Below are 24681 nucleotides of genomic sequence, written 5' to 3'. Positions count from 1 at the left end.
TCAATTTTCAACAGTGTTATCTCTTTGTTGTGCTCTGTGATGTTGTGGAGACAGTGTGTCTACTGGTGTGTAATGGAGGAGGTGTGTGTCAGGGCCAGTGACACAACAGTGTGAGGCCACAAGGCCTAGAGCCACAGCAGCTAGAGAGGAAGAGGAAACTGGACACACACTATGGGGTCAGTGTGTGTGTGTGTGTGTTAGCAGAGATGGAGGATGGCTCAAGGTTACGCCATTCCACTGCTGGGGACCAACGTCACACATCCTGTCTGTACTCAGTACCTCCCGACCAACACACACACACTCAGACCAGGACACCTCCCCCGGGGTGTGGTCCATTGTTTGTGACGAACACACACGCGTCTTGACGTAACAGTTGTCTACCCTCCCCTTTCCGCCCCCGGCTTCATTTAATCCAATAATAACAGAACAAGGAAGAAACAGAAAATCACATTTGCATTTTGCATTATCAGTATCAAGCTGCATGCAGAGTTATTTATGAATCCAACAGCTGAACAAGCAAAGATATCATCATTAATAATATTTAAAAAGTCATAGAATTACTATAAGTGGCAAGATAAAATATTTCTGTAGCTTGAAACCGTTCACTATGGCAGAGAAGCTGCATGTAAGGAGATTAAAAAAAAAAACAAGGAGATCTGCATCACGAGATCCGTAAGAGTTTCCATTCATCCATTCATACGCTTCTTTATTCAGCTGTACGCCCACACAGACCTGCACAGATGGAACATAGCTGCTCTGCTGTACAGTAGCTGATGGAATGCCAGACATCCAAACGTGCATGCCTCCACAGTGCCAACACATATTTCTCATGATTTGTAGCTCTGCCTCATGATATCTCTGTGATATCCCTCAGGGGATTTTACTTGGTTATACCATCACACACTTACACGCTTGTGTCAAATATATATATTATGATCCTTTGAGCTTTGTCCCAATATTTATTTTTAACAATGCTTTAGCTTAGTAACACGGGCAACATAAATGGCTGACTTGCATTTAGGGCTCTTATTTTGGAGGAAAACGTAACTGACCCATTCTAGCTTGTTATTGGAATATCAGAGGAAGCACAGACACAGTGTGTATCTGTTTTACTTACTCATGATCATGATCAACGTCCTGCAGACATGCCAACACCAACAGAAGGCTAATATTCAGTTTTTGTTGGTGTTTGTGCTGTGGATCAGAAAAATATGCTGCTTTACACTGAATTTGTTATATTGACATTTGCACAGAGATGATAGATAATGCCCTTGCACATAAGTTACGCACAAAGTACATGTACAAATGAAATGTGAAAATATGAAATGTAAAAACAGATTTACATAAGATTGAGTAGGTAGATAGTTTAAATATTGGTCAATGTTAGAAGACAACTGTAATTTTAAATCAGTAACATTATAGGAATATTAGACGTGTTTAGCCTCAGTTACATCTTTGATCCGCTTTGAACTGCATTGATCAGCTGCAGCAGGAGTTGAGGACAGCAGAGCAGGACACGGTGTGTGATCGTCCCTGAGAATTGGATTTCTTTCAGTTTGCAAGGACAAGGTGCAGCTTGTTTGCTGAATGTGCAAATTACATAGTAAGACCCCACAACACACAGACACACACACACACACACACACACACACACACACACACACCTAACCATCCACCAGCCCTCCATCTATCTTCTATACCAAATGTCACCCTACATGTATAATGATGTGAGGGGGATTTCATCCCCCCACTTTCCACCCAAATACCTCTGCCTGCCCCAGTCTGTCGGCAAGAGACCTCATCACACTCTCCCAACAACACACACACACACACACACACACACACACAGAGGCCTCCTCTTGAATGAAACTGCATGGTAATCAGAAGGAGTGGGTGAATCGATGGGCTGAGCTCCTTGAAAGGAGTGTGTTGGATGGGTGCAGGGAATATGAAGGGGGAGGAGGTGGCGGAGGGCTGGGGGTGATGGAGGGCAGCATGAAGCTCAAATTGATGTGAGGTCGCTGAAAATGAAGATAGTGGTGCGAGACAAAAGAGAGGGCGGTACAGGCGTGGAGAGGAGAATAGAGGCAAGGGAGGCAACTTGATTTGTCTGGGGGATGGGATGAGCCAGGGGAACGAGAAGAAGGGTGAATAAAAGGGGGAAGGGTGTGGAGGAGGTGAAAATTGAAGGTGGGGAAATATATTAGACGAGGAACATATTCTACTGTGTGGCTATAGTACTGAAAGTCCCTTAAATTCCATCTGTAATACCTCAAACACTATACAAAACATTTTCTAAGCTGCAGATGTTGTCAGCATTGTTGGATATGTGTCTGCAGTAATTCTTCTAAAACTTGCTTCCCTCTGTCTCGCTCTGCTTTGTATCACACAAGAATACACAAGAAATTGTACTTCTTAAAAATGTTTTTGTGTTTTGGCAAGAGAGCGGTAAGAATGAAGGAGGGTGAGGAAATATGATGGGAACGATGAAGGAGAGGAGGGGTGATTCAGGCACTTTGAGTCCCAGAGGATGCTGGGAAAGGAGCCAGGACTCGGAAGGTTCTGACAGCCAATCAGAGGTCTTCCTGGTGAATTAATGAATGGATGGGAGAGAGAGGAGAAGAGGCAGGAACAGGTGGATGAGATAGTCTGATGCAACATCAGGGGTCCGTGCGACCAGGACTGTGTGTGTGTGTGTGAGTGTGTGTGTGTGTGTGTCTGTGTGTGTGTGTGTGTGTGTGTGCAGATGGGTTTTATGATGCTGGAGTGTTCAGGGTGTTTAGAGCTAGTTCATTTGGCTTCTGGCTAAAAGGTCTGATAATCCTCATGGAGTGTTGAGCAAAGAGCTGCCACACTGTAACTCCGTCACTGGCTTTGTTCACCTGCTGGTTTACTGGGTTTAAGCAGCAGCAGGAGACTGGACTTTATTTCAGATTGGACATATTTCAGGTGGTCTCCTTTTTGCTGGACTCTTAAGCATTTCCACTTTTATTTTTGGTTGATTTAGTCCAATGAAAATAATGCTAGTCGGTCTCCAAACCAAATAACGGCCCCATTTTCATCAAAGAGATTAACTACTTGTAAGTCCAGGGACCTTCTACAACTCCTCCACTTCTGATTTGGCAGCGTGAGCCTAAAGGACACAAATTTACAACATTATCAGCAGTTCTATGATGGATTTTACCGGCTAAAAATGGCATGAGTTGCTGAAAATAGTGAAAAGTAGAGTGTGAATGTTGGTGATGACTCTGTTCATCACCTCAGTCACGAATGAGCCTAAATAGCATAGCATTAAAACCAGATATTTAAAGTAATACTGTTCATACTGTGTGTGTTTGTTTTCGCGGTGGTGAGGCCTGAAGACAGGAACTGAAGTCCATCTGTGACTCTGACTTCCTGTTCTGTCTCATTTTCTTGTTCCTCTTGTCATCCCCGCTGCAGATGAAAGGCTCAGGCCAGTTTGTTTTCATGGGATATTTCTGTGTCCGTTCAGGTCTCAGAGGAGAGCAGATGGAGGGATTAGGGTTCGATGTTTATGCTGCAAGACCTCAGACCTCGGTTGACCTGAAAGGTTCAGGTAGGGCCAGGCTGAGAGTCTCAGGTCAGATATTTTTACAGAAGTGAAGGGATCAAAGAAAAACACTGACAAAAAAGTAAAAGCAGGAAGTTTTGGTGCAATGACAATAAAGTGCAAATGTGTCCTCATAAGTTTTAGGCAGTTAGGGTCAGGAATAAAATAAATATTTTATGCCGGCTCACTGTTTATTGTCAGCTCCGGGTCGTGTTAGTTTGAAATCAGAGCTCGTCACGTGTATCAGCAGAGTGTCGAATCCTCAGGGCAGATGAGTTACCGCCTCGCGTTGTCCAGCCACAACAACGTGCGTCTAACGCCAGTGACCTCGCAGCCGCACAGGAATGTGAGGAATGCAGACGATGAGGGGGTCAGATGAGATTCATAGGTGGCCTGGTCGCTCGCTCTTTTCACCCTTGGGTGCCTGATACCAGGCTGCTGTCACATGACTACAGGACCAGAGTCAAGGTCACGAGGTGTTTGTTGGCTGCACTGATGATGATGTGTGGCTGTGTAGAGGATTGCATTTACCCATTTATCATCTGTATAAGTACGTTGACCAATACTGATTCAACTAAAGGATATTTTCATGAGTAACTGGAGATTTGTAATGATGAAAGGATTCTTCTAAACTTTTCCTTTGAACCGTCCGTAGTTCAAAGTGGGGGTAAGAATGAGTTTTAAATTTAAGTGTGAGGGACAGCTACAAAACAGTGTTAGGTATCGTAAAATGTCTTTCTTCAGTGTGACAGGCACAGTGTTCATTTATACTGACGGCTCATCTTTCTCTCTCCTCAGCATACCTCTCTGTCGGCCAGCCGCTCAGAGAAGGGCTCCGTCTGGTCAAGCCGCTCGCTTGGTGCCCGATGTCGTAACTCCATTGCCTCGTGTTCAGATGAGCAACCGCACATCGGGAACTACCGACTGCTCAAAACCATCGGAAAGGGCAACTTTGCCAAGGTCAAACTGGCACGGCACATATTGACTGGCAGAGAGGTGAGTTCAAAGAAAGCGTAGGAGACGGTGTACTGGGAAAAACTGCTCATTGCTGCGCTGGAGCAAAGTGTCAGTGAAGGGACCGATGAGGCTGGAGAAAAAGAGTTGACGAGTAGAAGCAGGCGGCTGGGTTAATCTCAGGGTTTGGGATCCAGAACAGAATAGAACCCTGTGACTCAGCCCACAGACACACAGCCCCACAGTTGGGTTTTACAGTCAGCCAAAATGTCTCGTCTCACAGCACAGTTACGGCCTTAAACCTTGAGGAGAGACAGTCGTGTTTTTCTTCTGTGTAGGTGTACGCCTGTGTGTTTAAACACACTGCTGTCTTTCTTCTCGTAAAAACCCTGACCTACATGAGACGAGTTGATAACTCCATCAGGCCCAGTAGAAAGTTCATGCTTCTGCCGCCGGCTCAGTCATGTGAGAGCTGTTGAGTTCCACCCACATAAAGCAGAAGACGGTCATATATTGGTGTTTTACAGTGGTAGTTTGACACAGTCTTTGATTGTGTCACCACATGTTGTTAAGCCTCTTATGAAGCCTTTTTTTTATTTAACTTTGAATAAGGAACACTGCTAATGTTAAAAACATGTTTTATTTTAATGTTTTATTTTCGGTTTTTTGTTGAGATTTTGTCTGAAATTACAAATTAGCGACTTTCTGTGTGGAAATAACGTATTTCCTCTGTAAGATTGTTGTTGTTCATTTCTTTTTCTGTTGTTTCTCCACAGGTTGCAATAAAGATCATAGATAAAACACAGCTCAACCCATCCAGCCTACAGAAGGTGAGTGGTGTATCACTGTATGTGTTTGTATGACGTGTGTGTGTGTGTGTGTGTGTGTAGACTTCTGTGTGTCAGAGAAGTAAAAGGTGAGTGTAGAGAAGTAAAGATGAAAACAAAGTGTATGTACAGCCATCACAGTACCATCAAACACACACACACACACACACGGTTATCCTGTTTCTGTCTCAGTCCTTCTACCTCTGTGTCTCTGTGACCTGTGTGAATATGTCCCCAAAATGTTTGTCCTTTTATTTTAAAGATTTAACAGTCAGTCACTCCGGTGTCCTAAGTCTGTTTATCTGCATCAGGATTGGTCACTGAGCACAGTAGCATCTTTTACATGTTGTTTTTCCTAAGGTTATCACTGTCAGATAACCCTTACATGCAGCAGGCACCTGAACTTTGACCTTTTGGTTGTTTAAATCTGTAAACTCGGTGTAGTTTCACACAGACAGTCATGCGTGTCACTATATGCTTGTCCAGTGACACCGAGGTTCCTGTATGAACTGCGTGTATTGAATTCATGGCTTAATGAGATAAAGCTCTTTCCTGTCTGAGCTGGCCTGATGCGGCCGTTTGTGTGTGTGTGTGTGTGTGCGTATGTGATGTGTGTGTGTCCACTGAGAGCAGTGTAATGACACGAAATCGAGTGAGAAACACGGCCTCAGGCCTGCGTACTGTTTTCAAGCTGGAAAAGTTGCATCCTTTTCTATTTTAAGCTGCACAGCAACAGCATCTCTCTTAATTCAGATATTAGTCACATCCTGGAACAGTAATGAGCGATCATTATAAAAAGTAGAATAGTTTTTAGGGTTTTGTAACTTACAGATTACAGAGTTTTAATCTGTGTGTTGTTGTGTGGTAGGCTCAAACTTTGCTCTTGTCTATGAGACTATGAGTTTTCTTTATCAGAAACAAATACGCTCACTCGCATCACTAAGATCACTGCCCTATTGATGAATACTCAGCTGGTTAGCTAACCAGTCCAGGCTGGGCTTCGACTCTGTGTTGATAACACAGCGTTGGACTATTGATGGTGTCCAGCTCAGTGTGATACTTGGTTCATCTGACCTAGATACTGGTGAGGACAGCAGGTTTATCAGGAGGACCAGTGTCAGCCTGTATCAGGAGGACAGACAGACACTGGCCGCTGCCACTCAGCATCACACATGTGACAAAGAACGGACGCGGTCCATTGTCAACAGGCTGCACATCAGTTTTCAGACAGTCATCGATTGAAGTTGATCGTTTTGTGCCTCAGAAATTTACCAGGATATGACTTATCATCTCTTATAAAGTATTATCATGACACTAAACTCATTTTGGAGTTCGAGCGTGCTTCACAGCGTGCTTCACAGCGTAGTTAATATTCTGTCAGAGTGTTATCACCACCTGATAAACTACTGACTCTCTCTGACAGAGGTCGCCTGTATCTTGGTGCGTGCTCTGTGGGAACGCAGACCTGCTTGTGCTGAACACTGTTTGTTTTATTCTCAGAGCATCATTTGCTTCCTGTTCCAACAGTGAGGCGTCTGATTAACTATGCCATGAATCTGTTCTTCAGACCTTTAAGCTAAGACCTTGGTTTTAACAAGGCTGCTACGTGTGTGTGTGTGTGCATGTGTGTGTGCGTGTGTGTGCATGTGTGTGTGCACGTGTCCTGCAGCATGGTAGAGGCCTAGTCCTGCATAGTGCAGCTGTGTCAGGGCGGGGGCTGCCAGTTGTGTCCTGTCCTGTCAGCATTATTGCAGTTGGTGTAGGACACCACACATGCTGCCAGGTGACACTGTCTCTCTCCATCTCTTTGTCTCTGTCACACGTCCTGTCTCTCAGAGCCGTCCACTCTTTCCTGCTGCTACAAACCTTTTCACCTTTGCTGCCAAAACAAAACACACTTAGACTTTCTCCTGACTTACAGCTGTTATTAAAGCGATGACCAAATGGTGATGGCTTTAAACTGGCAGATTAGTCTGGATCAGTAATTTACACATCTATTGTCTCCCCTCCCCGTTCTGGTTTTATGACCGTCAGCTGATGTTCTTTGTGCCTGTGGATGAAAACATGGAGTAAATGGAGCTTTAGTTGAAATTAAGAGTATTTATCCAACGTTAATCAGTCTTTCATGGAAGGTTGGTTTATGTGCTTCAGCATACCTTGTGGAAATGCACATTGCACAGAATTAATATTCAAAAGAAGTCGTCTTCACTTTTGGGTTGAAATAGAAACACGCAGTAGCATCTCTCAAATTTTCTGTATAGATGATCTTTGCTTCTTGTCTTTATTCTGTCAGCTGAACTGTAGCTTAATGTTCCATTTCTCTCTCTCTCTCCCTCTGTCTCTCTCCCCCTCTCTCTACCTCCTTCCCTTTCCTCCCTTTTTATTTTCTCTTCATCAACTCTTTGTTTCCTTTCCTTACTGTAGTTCTGTGTCCCACTTTCTCTCCTTTCTCCCCAGGCACTGTGTTGCAGTAGTAGCTCTACTGTAATCACAGCTGTACTCTCTTCACTCTGTAGTACTGCAGTATGGCACCTAAAACTACATCAGGGACATAAGAGACTGTCAGGTTTTACTCTTTTCTCAGTTTCTAGAGAACAGTCAGCGCCGTCAAAGTGCCACTGTGCAAGGCCGCTCAGGTGTGATAGGCTGTTTGATGTGTCTGACCTTGGAACAGAGTGATGACCATGCCAGTGCAGGTTTTACTGATGTATTATATACAACAGCAGATCAATCGTACGATTGATGTCGGCACGCTCTGCACAAATAATAAACAGTCATTATCGCAGGTTTCATCAAAATCAAACACAAATGTACCTAAATTCTAACTGTTAGTCACAGGAACATCGATATAGTTTATATAAGTGTAGTTATAGTGGAAAAAGCAGATATTGTCACAGTATAGCGTTTGGTGGAGTTTAAGTCTCTGCCAACGCTGAGCAATTTTCCAAATTACAAAGCTACACCTTCTATAAACAGTTTATTCTTGTTTCCTGGGTATTGTTTGTCTTAGAAAAGAATATAAAATGCATTTCCAAATGTGTTTGAAAGCAGAAATCCTATGTCAGACTGTCATACTGACATAACTACAGTTACAAACATTAGAAAGTGTACACTGACAGACATAGAAAATCTGTCCACTGAATCTCAGTCAAATCTCTTTGTAGGTCTTTGTCAGTAAGTTGCCAGAGTATGTTGTTTTCCTGTTTCCTCTCTTAAAACTGTTTAACTGTAAGAGCAGCGTTTTAGTTTTTTCTTTTCTTTTCTCCCCCCCTTTTTTTTCCCTTGCGGTCCGTGTTGTTGTGTAATCTGCCAGACGACGCAGGGCCCCATCAAAGCCTAGTGTTACTTTGAGATCAGGAGAATTTTGTAGGCAGCCATTCAATGTTGCATAAAAGTGAAGTGTACGCAGCGCAGCGTTTGGGCCACCGTCTGATGCTGTGGAGTGTGTTTTGTCCCCTGCCCAGGCCCCCTCAGCCAGGAGCTGAATTCCAGACAGGCAAACAAAAGGGGCAGCCACGTTGGGGCGGGTGGGGGCTGTGATGGGGGCCTTGGCACGGGAGCAGGGACCCTGAGAAAGACAAGATACGGAGCAGAACTGAAGAGAACAGACTCTGTGTGTGTGTGTGTGTGTGTGTGTGTGTGTGTGTGTGTGTGTGTGTGTGTGTGTGTGTGTGTGTGTGTGTGTGTGTGTGTCTGTGTGTCTGTGTGTCTGTGTGTCTGTGTGTGTCTCTGCTCTTCCTTTGTATGCACGTGTAATACCATTATCTGCATCGCTGCTGTCCCTGTGTCGGTGTCTGTGCATAATCATATTGTTGCCGCCGCATGCATTGTTGTTATTTTGCCGATGTGTAAAGGGAATAATTAGACAATAAAGGGACAAGAGGGCGGACAGAGTACGAGTAGAAGGTTTTCTCACAACAACGGGAATAGAACAGCGGAGGAGAAGAGCAGTACAGCTCTCCGTCTCTTTATCCCTCGCTCACTCCCCTTACTGTTCCTTGTTTAGCCGGCAGATTAAACTCCAGTGATTCAGCCTCTCTCCTCGACGGGCCTGGGCACTCTGATTATTGCTGTGCATTAAGGGAAATGGACGGAATGGGAGGAGGTGTTCATATAGCAGCCGTCGTGTTGGGATAAAACGTAGAAGGGCAGCGCTCCCAGCAACAGACAACAGAAGGAGAGACAGGGTCAAAAGTCTTTTCAGATGTTCCCCAGCGACAAGCAAAAGAGCGGAGGAAAATCCTTGAGTGATGTTGCTCACTGGAGTCTCTCAAAACATTCAGCAGGACACTGACAGTTTGTCTCACTGCTGTTTGGACAAATTCTGAAGCGACTGATCGACTGTAGGGTTTTCCTTTGATCTTTGTTCGGAAACATTCATGAAATGTCTCTGGCAGAAGTAAAACATTGCTTTTATGTGTTTGTATTAATTGCTTTTGTCCCCTCCATATCCCCTCTTTTACCAGTCGTTGTCATGACGAGGACTTGTACCTGGAAACCTCCAGGTGCCACAGAGAAAGGGTTTTGCACTGAGTAGTTTCCATATACAGACTGAAGAGAGATGAAATGGTTCGTCAGTAATGTACTGAGAGCTGGACTGTCTCATTCATAGTTTACAGACACACACACAAACAGAGGGTTATTCACAAGAGGCTCTCTGACATGGGAGGAGAGAGAGAGAGGCCTGTCTGTTCATTCGTCCCTCACACTCTGTCCCTCACACTCTGTCCCTCTCATCCCTCTCCAGACACTCCTCTTTGTCTTTCACTCTCCTCTTTTTTTTTTTCCCAGTGAATTTCTCTGGTCTCATGATTGTCTGCAGCTGATAAGTGGAAGTGTGGTTCACATAGTGTGGAGTGCTGTGGTGTGTTAGGCTGCGTGTCGTGCAGTGGACATATGAAGGGGCGGGGCATTTAAATATGTGAGCTAGACAAGCATCATCAGTTCCTCGTTTCTCTGTTTCAACATCTTTGTTTTCCTCATGCTCCTCCTCTCCCTCTGTGTGTGTGTGTGTGTGCGTGTGTGTGTGTGTGTGTGTGTGTGTGTGTGAGCGAGCTTGTAGAGAAGAAAAACAGGAATACTTGGTCTAGATAAACAGGTCAAAGGTTGGCCGACTGGCAGGCCAGACACATGAATCAAACCCACACAGCACCGCTCTCAAAGTGAAAGAGACAAGTGAACCGTAACAAACAGTTATTAAGGTGGTTTGTGTAAATCATAGAAAAGCAGCTCTGACTTAATGCCAGTGCTCAGAAGTTCATTAATGCTGCCTGAAAAGAAACAGGGAAGAGAAGCGTCTCCTGCTTCCCATAATCCTGAGAAACATAGGACATATGTTGAGATATGAGGACCACGCATTACAGCAACTGTGTGTCAGTAGGTTTTTGTGTGCGCCTCCGAGCGCGGAGCTCCTGCCGTGTGCTTGGCGTTCCATGACTTCCCACAGCACCCTGGGGTGCGGAAGATTCAGACCCAGGGATTAATACCTGGGTTGGCATGGCAATGGGGATGCGGGGCCATTGCCATGTGAGAGAAAGTGGTTTAAGAGAGGATGAACGTCAGGCCAGAGAGTGAAGTTACCCTGCCGCCTCCATTTGGACGTGATGGGAACTTTTTTTTTTTGGTTTGTAATCGTCCAAATGCACCTAAAGGTTCGATAAGAAACATTAGAAGAAGAGGTGAATGAGTTTAGGAGAGAGGGAGGAGAGCGAGTGAGAGAAAGAGAGAGAGGTGAGGGAGGAGAGGCTTAGCTGATAATTCTTCTTAAAGCTTAGATGAACAGCTGATGCACCATGCACTTAATTCAATTACACACAGTCCCAGTGGGCCTCTGTGCGTCTGTTTATGATGATGCAGCTTCCTATTTTTACAGCCCTGAGGAGGGAAACTGACAAAGGAGAGTAGAAGCTAATGTTTATAACACACGTCCAGCCAGAGGATCGCTCCTGTGGTGTGTGTGAATGTGTGCGTGTGATGTCAGATCAAGAAAACATTTCATTGCTATGACTAATCATTATTTAGTTTTTTTTTTTTGTCTTTGCATAAAACTTGGCTGTGCAGCATTGCCAAGTTAGCGTGTGGGAGGATGAGTGTTTGCGTAGATGAATAAAACTGGTGCTTCACATAGCAGGGATCTGTCTCTGATGGTATCTGTGAAAACACACACCCAGGCATGCACACATTGCCGCGGGCGACTCTGGAGTTATGTCATGGTGGAAGTGCTGTTGCTTCACCATGAGAAAGCAGATTCCTTGAACACATGGCAGCCGTCAGGTCTGAAATGTGATAAACGTGAATCAGTATGAATGTGAAGCGTTACATACATGTATGCACTGCAGCCCTCCCTGGAGGAACGGGGTAAATAAAGTATGCGTTAGTCTGCATTCGCTTAGTTTTGACATTTCACTCTGTTGTCTTTACAGTAAAAATGAAGCCGTTTCCCTCTTTTCAGAGTTTTTGTGCCAAGCTAAGCTAACGCGCTGCTAGCTGTTAGCTTGAGATCAAAGAAACGTATGAAACGAAAATGTAAAATAAAAACTGCTCCTTTAATTAATCATCTGTGTTGAGAATAAGAATAAGCTCTTCTGTCTGAAGCCTGCTGCATTCAGGAGCGTAGTGAAATGGAAATGCACTGAGATCTGCTGCAGAGGAATACAGACATTCTGCTGTAGTGTACAAATATGGAAATGTACCCATAAAAACATGATAGAACAGAGAGAGAGAGAGAGAGAGAAGGGAGGAGTGTGTTTCCCAGGGAAGCTGAGTGTCAGTAACAAGAATGAAGGAATCGGTGCATTCCTTCTTTTGTATTCTTGTTCTTTTTTTGCTGGCTGTCCTCTCTGTCTTTTTTCTGTCCTATTACTTTTTTCACTTGTGTGCAGAGCAAAAAAAAAAAAATTCCAGACCTGTAATACATGTAGGTATGTAAGTTTAAAATCCAGTTTCAAGGGTCCTGTGGTTTAACATGAGATTTTTCTCTTATTTCTCTGATTTCCATCCATTTCTGTGGTGAAATCACGCTTCAGTTTACTGTAATTCATCTGGTGTTCGAAACGTCCCAGCACGTTCCGCTGCGGTGCGTCCAGCCCTGCCACTTTCCCTCTGTAATCTTTTAAAATGGAGTTCACAGACAAATACATTACTTTAATTAGACAGACAGAGAGAGAGAGGCCGTCAGAGTGGCAGGATGAGGCAGCAGTCTGGAGCTCAGTGATGGATGGGGAGGGGGCAGAGGGAGAGCACACCCAGGGGAGGAGGTCCTGCTGTCAGTGAAGCACTCCCTGGGATCTGGGATGGTCGAGAGGTGGTCGAAAAGATGAGTGTTAGGGCAAACGTGTGTGTGTGGAGGGGTAAGATGGATGAAGGGGAACGGTGTCTACATACCAGCTGTGAACCGTATGAATTAACTGAAGGACAATTAATTTGATGAATGAACAAGACACAGTCAAGATGAAGGTGGAAGAAACTCGACTTAAGCACAAAGGGCTTCTGACTCAGCTGCTGAGTCACACTCAATAACTGTCAGTTTTTATTTACACGTTACACGTCACTAAATAACAAGCAACTTTTCAAGTCATATAACAGTTCATATCATCATTTTACCTTTACCTTTATATATATTATTTTTGGATTTTTAAAACAACCTATCTGTGAAGTGTTATCATCTCTTTTTTTATAGTCTGATTGTTCATTCTCTCATCCTGATTTTTTTTTTCCAGCTGTTTCGAGAGGTACGCATCATGAAAAATCTCAACCATCCCAACATAGGTGAGTGTGTCTGGACGTGTTGAGTCTAAGTGTGTGTGTGTGTGTGTGTTTCCATGCTGACCTTCGTCCTAAATCTCTTCCTCTGTGTGTTACAGTGCAGTTGTTTGAGGTGCTTGAGACGGAGAAGACTCTTTACCTGATTATGGAGTACGCCAGTGGAGGTGAGTGCCGTCCCCACCGTCCTAATCACCACCGCCAAGTATTCAGTGCCAATTAGATTCTTTCCTTTGAGGAGCTGAACAAACATTTGAAGAATAAACATTCTAACTTACTGGAAGTCATAGATAGTGTTGGAGATTTTATGGAGATTTTATAACGTTTAAACATACACCAGCACATACAGATGGAGGAAGAATCATGTATGACTGCAGGGTGTATGGAGGAATGGACTAGTAAACAACTTCCATGCCCACCCAGACTGCAGGATGTCTTCATGCTCTTTGTTTTTCTTCCAGGCGAAGTGTTCGACTACCTCGTGGCTCACGGCAGGATGAAGGAGAAAGAGGCCAGAGCCAAGTTCAGACAGGTCAGTACAACTCACCTCACCTCACCTGTCCATAATCCTGTTCTCCTGTCTGTTGCTCCTTTTTCAGAGGCACTGTGAACCTAACAAAATCTCAGCACTCAAGGGATTGTCTGTGTGTAGTGACAGATTGTAAAACTGAGGAGAACAAGGTCTGGGTTGATTTAGGAAAGAGGAAGAGGACAGATAAATTCATCATGTTTACCAAAAGTCGTATGAGCTGAAATCCGAGCTACGTTAGATTTCATGTGGCTGATTGTTCACAGTGACAGCTTTGCTTGTAACTGCGCAGTGTGAAAATAAATCGGACCTACAAAGAAATGCGGTAATCCTTTCCACTGTGGTTCAGACCAAATAAAACAAACCATAGTCATGATCTCACAGCAAGAAGTTCAGTCATCAGCTTTTTGTTTGTGATGCTGTGTTATATCATTGGTCCAGGAATCATGTGTGAATGAGCTTTTCTTTTCTTTCCCTCAGATTGTATCAGCGGTGCACTACTGTCATCAGAAGAACATTGTTCACAGAGACTTGAAGGTACACAGTGTAATGAAAAAAGATTAATGCCTCACTGAATGTATTATTTTTTACACACATTAATGAATATAACAGACAGAGTTACCCTTTAAAGCTTATATATCTCTAACTTTTCATTTTACAGCAGCAAGTGGTAACTACAGTGAAGTTAAAAACAACAGCTGCATTTTATTTAAACCAGGAACACATCACTTCCTGTGTGGCAGCCCTGGAAGAAATGATGAACCCCGGCTTTAACTCGCCAATATGCAAATAACGCTCTTTTTCAGCACCCGGCTTCTCAAAAAACAAAACATGATTATAGTTTTCCTGTGTTTTTATGTGTTTGTCTGTGTTGTTTTCTTCAGGCAGAGAACCTGCTGCTAGACGCGGACTCCAACATCAAAATAGCCGACTTTGGCTTCAGCAATGAGTTCACTGCGGGCAGTAAACTGGACACGTTCTGCGGTTCCCCTCCCTACGCCGCCCCAGAGCTCTTTCAGGGCAAGAAGTATAATGGTCCAGAGGTGGACATCTGGAGCCTGGGTGTCATCTTGTACACGATGGTCAGTGGGTCGTTACCATTTGACGGACAGAACCTAAAGGTGGGTGACGTGCAGGCTGTGCTGATTCAGCATAATTTCTCCCATGAAGTGACATATTTCTTTTTGCTTTGGCTTTGTGTGCAGGGAAATGGGTACACGTGCACATTCAAAGCCTTATCTAGTAATTTCATTTTAGTAGTAGTTATAAGTAAAATTGCCTGGTTCAGATCTTTCATTGATCCCGTGTTGCTCTAAACTCCTGGAGTATGAATGTGTTTTGTGTTCAGGAGCTGCGGGAGCGCGTTTTGAGGGGGAAATATCGTGTGCCCTTCTACATGTCTACAGACTGTGAGGGAATCCTGCGCCGCTTCCTGGTTCTCAACCCCACCAAGCGCTGCTCGCTGGAGGTGAGCAGGAAACGTTACAGTGACGTACATGAGCACATCAGTGTCTAAAGATCAAGCTGTACAAGTCAGTCTGTTTGATAGTCAGCTGAGGTGTAATTGCCCTTCATGTCTAATGTCTGTAGGTGCTCTTATCATTGAAAAACAACATTAATAAATTTCAACACACAAAGATGAACAAAGGTTCACAAACTGATTAGCTGTTCTGTTCTCTTTCTCGTTTCTCATCAGCAAATAATGAAAGATAAATGGATCAACGTCGGCTTTGATGGCGAGGAGCTGAAGCCGCACACAGAGCCTGTCGAGGACTTTAATGATACCAGTCGGATCGGTGAGAAACACATACATTTTACCTTTAATGTATTTCTGATCATAAATAATATTGACCACAAAATGATTAACTGGATCGTGTATTGTTGTACTGATGTATTGTTCAGCCTCCCAGGGAAAGTTTACGCCAGAGTCAAAGGTTAAAATAATAATTTAATAATAAAATAATTTAACCATAAAAGCTGAAGCGGACCTACACGGTGGTCCACACATGGCGTACTGGCACTAAGCTCCTGGCAGGTGTTAAATTCATGTCCTGTATATGGATCAAGTGCTAAAGGTTCACACCAAGCAGAGAACGTTGGCTGGACCTTTCATACTTTCCTGCATCAGGTGTGACTTGCTGTGGGAATTGCGGAACAGCTGTTGCTAATTTCATTCGTCTCGTTCCAGATGTGATGGTTGGGATGGGCTACACCAGAGAAGAGATCAGAGACTCTCTGGTCAGTCAGAAATACAATGAGATCACCGCCACATACCTGCTGCTGGGATGCAAGAATGAGGTGAGTGTATCAGCTGAGGTGATGATGATTACGGTTCAGACAGGGAATTTAGTATTTTATCTTTATCTAATAAACAGGATTAAAGTCTCATATAGACTGAGACATTCATTTAATCGAACCTAGTTTTAGAATTAACTGGTCTGGACTAACGTGGTCTCGGTTATAAACCTGGGATGTTGCACTAAGAGAAGCTGTATACATCCGTACTGATGCCTGTCCCCATTCACACTGTCTCTGTGCATCTCAGACGGATGGCAACGAGTCCCGGTCGGGCAGCAGTCTGAGCCTGGCTCGAGTCCGGCCCAGCACCATCACCAACGGAACCAGCAAACACTCAACTCCCTCATCTGCCTCTGGTGCACCTTCTTCCTCCTCTGGCCACAAGGCGCAGAGAAGCGCCTCAACGTACCACCGCCAGAGACGACATTCGGACTTCTGTAAGGCTAATTACAGAGATCAGTGACATCGTGGGGTTTAACTTAGTTAGATAAATTCAGAAATTTTGAAATGGTGACAGAAATCTTCTTTCCTGTCTCTCAGGTGGTCCAGCGGTTCCCGGATCAGCGCACCCCAAACGGAGCCCCAGCGGTGTAGGTGAAGGGACGGGGCTTAAAGAGGAGCGGCTGTCAGTCCGCAAGCCGAGCACCAATACTGTCGGTTCCCGTAGCATCCCGACCCCCTCCAGTCCCATGGTCAGCTCCGCTCACAACCCAAATAAAGCGGAGATACCTGATCGGCGCAAGGAAGTTAACTCAGCCACAGTAAGTATGTTGTGGGTGTGATGAATCATCCAGTGTAACCAATCTGTCACATTGAATGCCTTATCAATACAACGTGTACAGATGGCAGAATCCTCACAGTCCTCCTAATCCCATTTCCCCAGATTACAGCACACTGAGGCGACACTGACACAGATATCACTGCAAACATTAACATCCTCCACAGATTAGAGAAGCAATCACGTAGTTTGAGATAAATAACAAACTGTAGATTCATCCAGCAGGGGAAATACAGAGATTATGGTTGTTCAGTAAATAAGCATGAAAAAAGACAGAGAGAGAGAGAGAGAGAGAGAGAGAGATGAGGGAATCTGAAGAGTTAAGGACAAAAACCAGATTAACCTGAGATTAACTCTTTAATGGTCTGAGCGGCAGATACAGGCAGAACTCATGACAGGGAACAAATCATGTGAAAGAAATCTGAAGTCACAGGAAAGCATGATGAAGATTTTTCCTGAATGTGAAGCCCTCTGTGCCGTGTGTGGTAAACCACACTCATCTGCCACATCAATTCATGTGATTCTGATTCTTTCTCCAGAACAACATCCCCGCTAGTGCCATGACTCGAAGAAACACGTATGTGTGCACAGACCGATCCAGCACTGATAGACACCCGCTCCTGCAAAATGGCAAGGAAAACAGGTGAGAGGAGCACAGGTGTCTGTCAGAATCCCCTCACAAGGCTGATGCTGTCACGTGACATCTTTCAGAATGTGGACATTATGGTGAACCTTCGTTTCTCAGCAGAACTCTTTTTATATGAGGTAGAAGTTTTTCTCCGGAGCACGGCCAATGGTCACGGAGCAAACGTGGAGCGTATTAGGAGCAGTAGGTTTCAGCATCATCACAGTTCTGTACCTGTGGTGAAGGTTTCTGTAAGCCAGAAGAGTTTCAGTCAGATTTTCAGTCAGCATTCACATCAGCTCACGCAGCAAATGCCAGCTTTGTGCCAAATTACACTGCACTTTGTATCTAAACTCCCTGAAGGACTGGGAGGACTGGGAGGAGTTGAGATTAGAATTAGGCTTTGGTTAGAGAAAAGGTTGTGTCATTAACAGATTCTGAAAATTCTCAGATTCATGAAAAGAAATGTGGTGCACAGGCTGTTAATGAACTGGTGCTGGTGCTGTTGGAAGTTAAATGTCAGTGCAACAAGGCAAACAACAAGGACAATATGAAATAAATGCCAGGCACAGTGTAAAGTCATAGTAATGGGCTGGTTTATAAAGACCGGTTCAACACGGCTTCTGTTTTCTTGCACAGAGCTTACAAAGTGTTTGGCACATGGTGTTTGTCTAACACACATTTTGTCTCTTCAAGAAGGGATAAAGGGTTTAAACTGTGCACGAGTGTGTGTGTGTGTGTGTGTGTGTGTGTGTGTGTGTGTGTGTGTGTGTGTGTGTGTGTGTGTGTGTGTGTGTGTGTGTGTGTGTGTGTGTTTACGTACCCAGTGTGAACTGTCTGTTGTTGTGACAGATGGTTGTCTGCTTGACAGTCTCAGAGCATGGCAAGCTCCTCTCCATCCCTCCCTCTCCTCCTTTGGTAAATCTCTCACTTTCTCCCTTTCATTCTGGCCGGCCTGTTTTTCATCCCTCTGTCTGCACACACTTTTAAGTGTGTTAAAAGCTTCACAAAAAATACTGAACGCAACAAGAAGAAAGTATTGAATGTTGTGGAAGAAAATCCAGTGAAGTGACGTAAGCTGCGCAAACAGCTTGTTTACCAGTCGTGATGCTTTATCAGATGGAAAAGGAAAAAAAAACCCACAGTGCTCTGGATGGAGGGCTGGCTCACTGGTGTTCAGGAGAGTTTGAATTTCACTCCGTGTTTGATTTGACTCTCCTGTAAGCAGAGACACGCCCGACACTGCTTCATTCAGACATTACAATGAGGCATTATTCTCTGGGGCTGCTCCATTCTCTGATTTAACAGGGATGTAAAGCGTGGAAGGAAAACAGTGGCAGGTAGAAGGAGGGAAGGAAACATAGGATGCAGAGAAGAGAAAGCAAGGAAGAGATGACAGAGGGGGAGAAAAGGGGAGGTGAGCAGTAGAGAGTGGCAGGATGAACCACCCCCGTAGTTAACTGCAGTGGGCAACTAGTTCACACTGACATTAAACGATTTTGCTCTGCAACGGCCGTGCTTCAACTTAACCCATCTAATGGTTCTGCCCCACTTGAACCCTGTGTGTGGGTGTTATCTAGAGCGTTATGAAAAGCAGCCTCAGGCCACCAGCCAGCCGGAGAGTCAGGGGTGGAGAGGTGTGTGGAATTGGAGGAGTGGTGGGGGGCCATACAGAAAGACGAGGGGGGGCTCAGCGGAGAGAGAGAGGGTATTTTGGGTCAGTTTTCAGAGATTAGAGGAGCTCTGGTGATCACCGTGTGAAGAGCAGCTCTCACTCTCTCACACTGCCTTTCTTTAAGAATTCATGCCAATACATTCACTCAGTTTCAGACTGCACAAGTATTAAAAATCTCAAGTGACTTGAGTGATCATAACATCAAACAACCCAAAGCTAAACACAAACACAAACTTCTTGTCAAATTCAGCAAAACAAACCCAAAGCCATGTATGTAACTGGATTTTTGTGTCTTTATTCTGGACTTTTTTTGTTACATAAAATTTGTTAAAACTAAATTCAGCTACTGATATGATCAGCTGATCCTATCAGCACCAGGGACGATCAATACTGGTACTAGTACTGTTGCTGTTCCACTTCCGGCTGTTCCCTGTCAGGGGGTCACCACAGCAAATCATCTGACAGTTCGCTCAAACCCGGAACTCTCTTGCTGCGAGGTGACAGTGCCAACCACTGCAGCTGGTTCTACTCCTGGTACTGATGGTGATTAATGTGAGGCATACGTGATTCCCACGCAGTTCCTGCATTTGCCAAACGAAATGATTTTGATGCCACCATCCACTCTTGCTTCTTCTCCTCTTCCTCTTCTCCCTCCCTCCAGTACTTTATCCCACCGCCTTCCCCCTGCCTCCCCCTCCTCCAACAGCATTGCTGGCGCCTCTGGGGCGTCCTCGTCGTCCTCCACGCCCTCCTCCCGTCTCTCCAGGGGATCGACGGTGAGGAGCACTTTCCACGGAGGGCAGATTAGAGACCGTCGGCCTCTCTCCCATGCTCCCCCATCGTCCCCCACGCCATCCCACGATGCCAGCCCAATGCCCCACGCCAGGACCCGGGCCACAAGCAACCTGCTGAGCAAACTCACCTCCAAGTTGACCCGCAGGTAAGGGGAGAAGCCAGGAGAATAAGGAGGGAAGGAATGGATAATTTAGCATAAAAGGAAGCTGTTTTGCTTTCGTTTAGAGAAGGGACAAAAGCTGAAACAGGAAGAGAAAGAAATCAAAGAACAACAGATAATAAATGAACTTTTACTTTAGGATTCATGGCTCATTTAGACGTTGGTAAATATTGTTATGGGTTAATTTTGTTATTGTAAGAGATTATTATCGCTAACAATCCAAATGTGGTGAGGTGATATTAGACTGTATGTTTAGAGGCTTATCACTCGACAGTGTAGCTCTTTTGCGATAAACCTGTACATGAAGATCATTTAGCTAACCTTGCTGCCTCTCACGTCTCTTCCTTAACAAGTACTAACCCACCAGCCTTCCTTCTCTTATGACAAAGCTTTTCAGGAGGCTTCAGACCATGTCCTTCTTAATCTCAGACCTGGGTCTAATAGTGTTTAAACATAGCTCCTAATATTTGTTTTACTTCCTTAAATTAGAGGTCTTGTGTGTTTTTTTTTCCTTCCAATCCTGCACCTGCCTGCAGCTGTAGGATTTCCGCCCATTATCACCTGCTTCCTGCAGCATTTCTTTTGAGAATCTGCCTGTACCTTCTCACAGGGAGGATAAAGGATAGTAAATAACATATGATAAGACGTGTACTGAAAATAAACCACATTAAAGATCCCAAAAAGTAAAAAGTAAAAAAAAAAAATAACACCTCCAGCATGAAACAATAGCTGAAGAAATTTAGTTCTGTACTTTTCAGTTTCTATCATCAAAGCTTAAGAAGTCAGAGCTGGTGGAAACAAATGAAAACCTGTCTGACCCAGGTCTGCTGATCAGGTGGACACACTGTGTGCCTTTCACTGTCAGTTCTTCTTGGCTGCTTATTGTTGCTTTATCTGTTTGTTGGTTTGTTTGTTCGATTGTTTGATTCTTAACAAGTTTTGCTTTTCCTCGCCAGTCACCTGCCAAACTTCTATCCATCTTTTCCTGAACTACAGTACACACTGTTTTTTATCTGTGCTTCTTACTGTCTGTCATCTCTGTTGTGTTCCCCTCACTTGCTTTCTCTTTCATTCAATGTCTCTGACTCTCTGCTGTTATTTTTCCTTTTTTTCCCATTCCTCTCATCCTCTCTTCACCTTCTTCTCTTCTTCCTCTCTGCTCCTAGGGTCACTCTTGACCCTACTAAACGTCAGAGCTCAAACAAGTCCATGTCGGGCTGCACCCTCCCACAGGGGACAAAAACAGTTAGTAAGTCTTCCTTTCCCATGTTTTCTGGCTGTTTCTGTCTGTCTGTCTGTCTGCCTGCCTGCCTGCCAGTGCACGGTCATCCCCTCCACTCCTCATTCGCTGTCTGTTGCAGGTTGGAGTTTGGTTAAACAAACATTAATCTGAGGTGAAGCTTCTCCACAGGCAGGAATTTAATCAGCGGTTGAGTTAAATTCAACCTGCAGGTTTTTGGCTCCAGGAGAAACTGCAGCTTTACTGAAACTACTGTGAACTGGAAGATTTCTGTTTCTCTAGACATGCAAAGGGAATTATTTTTTTTTCTTTGCTTTGCATTTACTTTCTCTTTAATTGGATTTTCCATCAAGAAGAGAGAGAGAGAGTTGTGTTTGATGATTGAAGTCTCTATTACAGTATATGTAATTTTATTTTACAGCACTGATTGACAGTATATTGCGATATTGATAAAAATGCCATTGCCTTAAATCAGCCCTATGACCGTGTAACTACATATACTGGAAGTGTAGTTATCTCAGTATAAATGAATTACTGTCATCTCATCGTATACAATTGTTGTCTGATCCTTTTACGTCCATCTGGTGTGGTTTCTGCTTAGTCATCCCAGCTCAGGTCCCTGTTTGTACAAATTTAGGTTTGCTCGACCTGAGACGTGGAAAGCCCAGGCCCAGTTTAAACCCAGCTTATTCTGCTTATTCTGCTGGGTTCTCATGCAGTAAACATCTGAGATTGTGTCTACAAAAGTTAAATTCACTTTACACTCTCTGCTTCTTCTTAAAGAGCAGCCTAACAGTATGTTTGTGTGACTGAAACTCTGATCAGCAGCTGTCTGCTTGAATGTCTTGTCTGTCTGGACTGCTTGCTAGCTGCTGGCTTTATGCTGTAGCACCCAGCAGAAGCTCCAGGTGGCCCCGCACCATTACCTGCTTCCAGCAGACACAGAACTACTCGTTTTCTGAAACAACAAGGGGTGGACTTGGTTTATTGTTTGGTTTTTAGGTGTGGTTTTTTCTCTGTTTTTGTGAGTGTTTGCATTAGCTTTAATAGAACAATCTATTAGCTCACGTAGGCACAGTAGACATCAATAGTCACGCAGACACACTCACTTACAGGCACACAACTTGTTTTTAAGGATAAACAGCCCTGTGAAGATGTGCGTCTGTTGGTGAGTTCCCCTGAGTATTTGAATTTATTGCAGCTCAGCTGTACTCGTTTGAGTCATGTAATCAACACCATATGTTTGTCCATGCTGTGAGCAGATCAGCAGTCCTGCAGCAGGGCTGTGGGATCTCTGGGAGCGGAGGATCCAAGACAGGCAGGAAAAGGGGGGATGGTGCTTTATTGGTGTTTTTGTGTAAGACAGAGGCTGGGAGTAAAGGATGAAGAGCAGTGATGGAGAGAGAGAGAAAGAAGCAGTGGTAGTGTGCTGTGCTTTACTGTCTGTTTCAGTTTTTAGGGGCAAATATTTCTTTGGATTAATCCTCGCAGCTCTAGCATACACGATATATCACTCTCCTGAGATTGCTGTTGACTGATCTCAGGTCAGATTGTGCTGCCCTTTGTGGCCACATAATCCACACTCACAGTGTAAAGAGCCGGGATATGATGGTGAACAGTAAATCAGGTAAACTTTCACTTTATAATAGTGACAATGGCAAATGCAGAAAGCTCAGGAAACAAAGATTAAATGACCCTGTGCTCAGAAAGTGGGTTAGTTGAGGTTGCAGAGATTCATGTCTGGGTGAAACATCTCAGCCTGCACCGGTCGACCTGACTGACTGACCCAGCGTCGCTGTGGTTTAAGTCAGGATTAGTTATGTAACCAGGATTTAGCCTTCTCTTAAACAGGGATCTTACACAGCTCTCCCTCAAGATACAAGCTGATTGTTCTGTTATCCTGCTGCTAGCTCCTGTCTGTCTGTCTGTCTGTCTGTCCCTCAGCCTGTGTCCGTCTCCTTTTTTTCATGTCTTCTTCTGCTCTCTCCCTCTGTCACTCTCTGCTCCTCTTTCTCTCAGTCCCTCACTGTCAGCCCTCCCTCCCTGGCTCTCTCGGCTCTCAGCCTTCACCTGGATTGATTTTTCCCACTTTTATTCTTCCATGTGACACGTGATGGGACTTCTCTTGCTCAAGGGCACCTTGGCACCACTTTCTGATGGGGAACAGGCAAAATGTTACTCACTCGCATTCTTTACCAGGACGAAGGAAAACAAAGTCATAATCTATATGAAACTATCTCAAACCATTCACATATTTACTGCTGTACAGCTGAGTACAGGCACGTATTGATAAAAGATTTCAACAAAAGAAGAAATTCAATATTATATGTTTAAACATTTGTACAGCTACTTATTTTTTTCAATAACAAAATGGCATCAAGAGTCAAATGTACCCAGCAGAGTTGCTGGAATGGGGCTTCGTGTTCCTAATCCAACAGAAACTCGCCTCCACATATTTGCTGGATACTTATTTGGATAACATTCGTTCATAGATGCTGATGCATGTCTCAGTGATTATCTGTGTGGATTAGCAGGGATCTCTCCCTGTACGTTCACAGAGGTGACGCAGTCAAAAAGTTGAGACACGGTCTTAACTTGTATTTAGATCAGATTAAAGCCACTGCGCTGCAACAGGCTCCTGAGTGAGAGCCAGCGTTGTATTAGAGTAGGTTTCAGTAAAAAAAAAAAAAAAAATCTATCAATGAGATCTCACAGTTAGATCCTTCAGGCTGCCCCCACTTCCTGGAATAGATATCAGGTTGCCAGGTTGGAGAGAAGAGGCCTCAGTGTGGACACAGTAAATAGCAACAGTAGCCCCTGGTGGCCATTAAAGGGAAGCACAATAATCCGCCCTGAACTCTGAAGTTTCACAGCTGCCATGAGCTCACACACTCTGTATGAGTGTGACATTTTAAATGCAAAATTCTACACTTGCATAAAATATGAGATTTCAAATAAGAAAGGACAAAACAGGAAGATCCCACATGACTGAGATAAAAAGAAATGACCGAAAACCAAACGAACAGCAGGGAGGAATCTTAGCGATGTTGGTGTCTGTGTTGAATGAGTGAGTGAATGTGCTGTGGGAGTTTTATATGCTGCAAGTAAAACAAGCAGAGCCAAACTTAGCAAACCCAGAAGGCAGTGGACACCAGAGGAGACAAACCATAACCGTTAGTCGCAGATGCTTTACGGGTTTTATGCCCACGTCCACACAGACAGAAGGAGGAGGCAGGTGTTTTGTTTCAGCTCATTCATTTAGCTGCATTAGATTTGTGTCTGTGTGAGTCACGTCTGGTCACCGCTGCAGCACATTGTATCTGCTTTGTCTTCTCCTTTTGTTTTGGTGGTGACTTTGACATTGTGTTGTTTCACATCCATCCAGTGCTCCGGTGTGCTGAGTGTAGGCTACTGATGATGAGCCGTCATGTGTCTGTGTTGTAACCGGTGGAGTTTTTGACATGGATT

At 44.3% G+C, this 24681-nt stretch overlaps 1 protein-coding gene across 2 annotated transcripts in view; it reads left to right on the top strand.

Annotated features, from left to right (window-relative positions):
• mark4b (MAP/microtubule affinity-regulating kinase 4b) overlaps positions 1 to 24681 on the top strand; it is a 37520-nt gene that overhangs the window by 8078 nt on the left and 4761 nt on the right. For both annotated transcript variants that reach the window (XM_041046345.1, XM_041046346.1), the window contains exons 2-15: positions 4370 to 4567; positions 5302 to 5355; positions 13071 to 13119; positions 13215 to 13280; positions 13575 to 13645; positions 14123 to 14179; positions 14527 to 14763; positions 14991 to 15110; positions 15339 to 15438; positions 15831 to 15940; positions 16188 to 16377; positions 16481 to 16701; positions 17258 to 17361; positions 19680 to 19958. In XM_041046345.1, coding sequence (XP_040902279.1) covers positions 4370 to 4567; positions 5302 to 5355; positions 13071 to 13119; positions 13215 to 13280; positions 13575 to 13645; positions 14123 to 14179; positions 14527 to 14763; positions 14991 to 15110; positions 15339 to 15438; positions 15831 to 15940; positions 16188 to 16377; positions 16481 to 16701; positions 17258 to 17361; positions 19680 to 19958 — 1856 coding nt within the window. The remainder of the gene's footprint in view (positions 1 to 4369; positions 4568 to 5301; positions 5356 to 13070; positions 13120 to 13214; positions 13281 to 13574; positions 13646 to 14122; positions 14180 to 14526; positions 14764 to 14990; positions 15111 to 15338; positions 15439 to 15830; positions 15941 to 16187; positions 16378 to 16480; positions 16702 to 17257; positions 17362 to 19679; positions 19959 to 24681) is intronic.

This window comes from Toxotes jaculatrix, chromosome 9 (assembly GCF_017976425.1).
Source record: "Toxotes jaculatrix isolate fToxJac2 chromosome 9, fToxJac2.pri, whole genome shotgun sequence".
NCBI classification, from domain to species: Eukaryota; Metazoa; Chordata; class Actinopteri; family Toxotidae; genus Toxotes; species Toxotes jaculatrix.
Note: the sequence above shows the minus strand (reverse complement) of the source record. Positions and strands in the feature narration are given on the sequence as shown.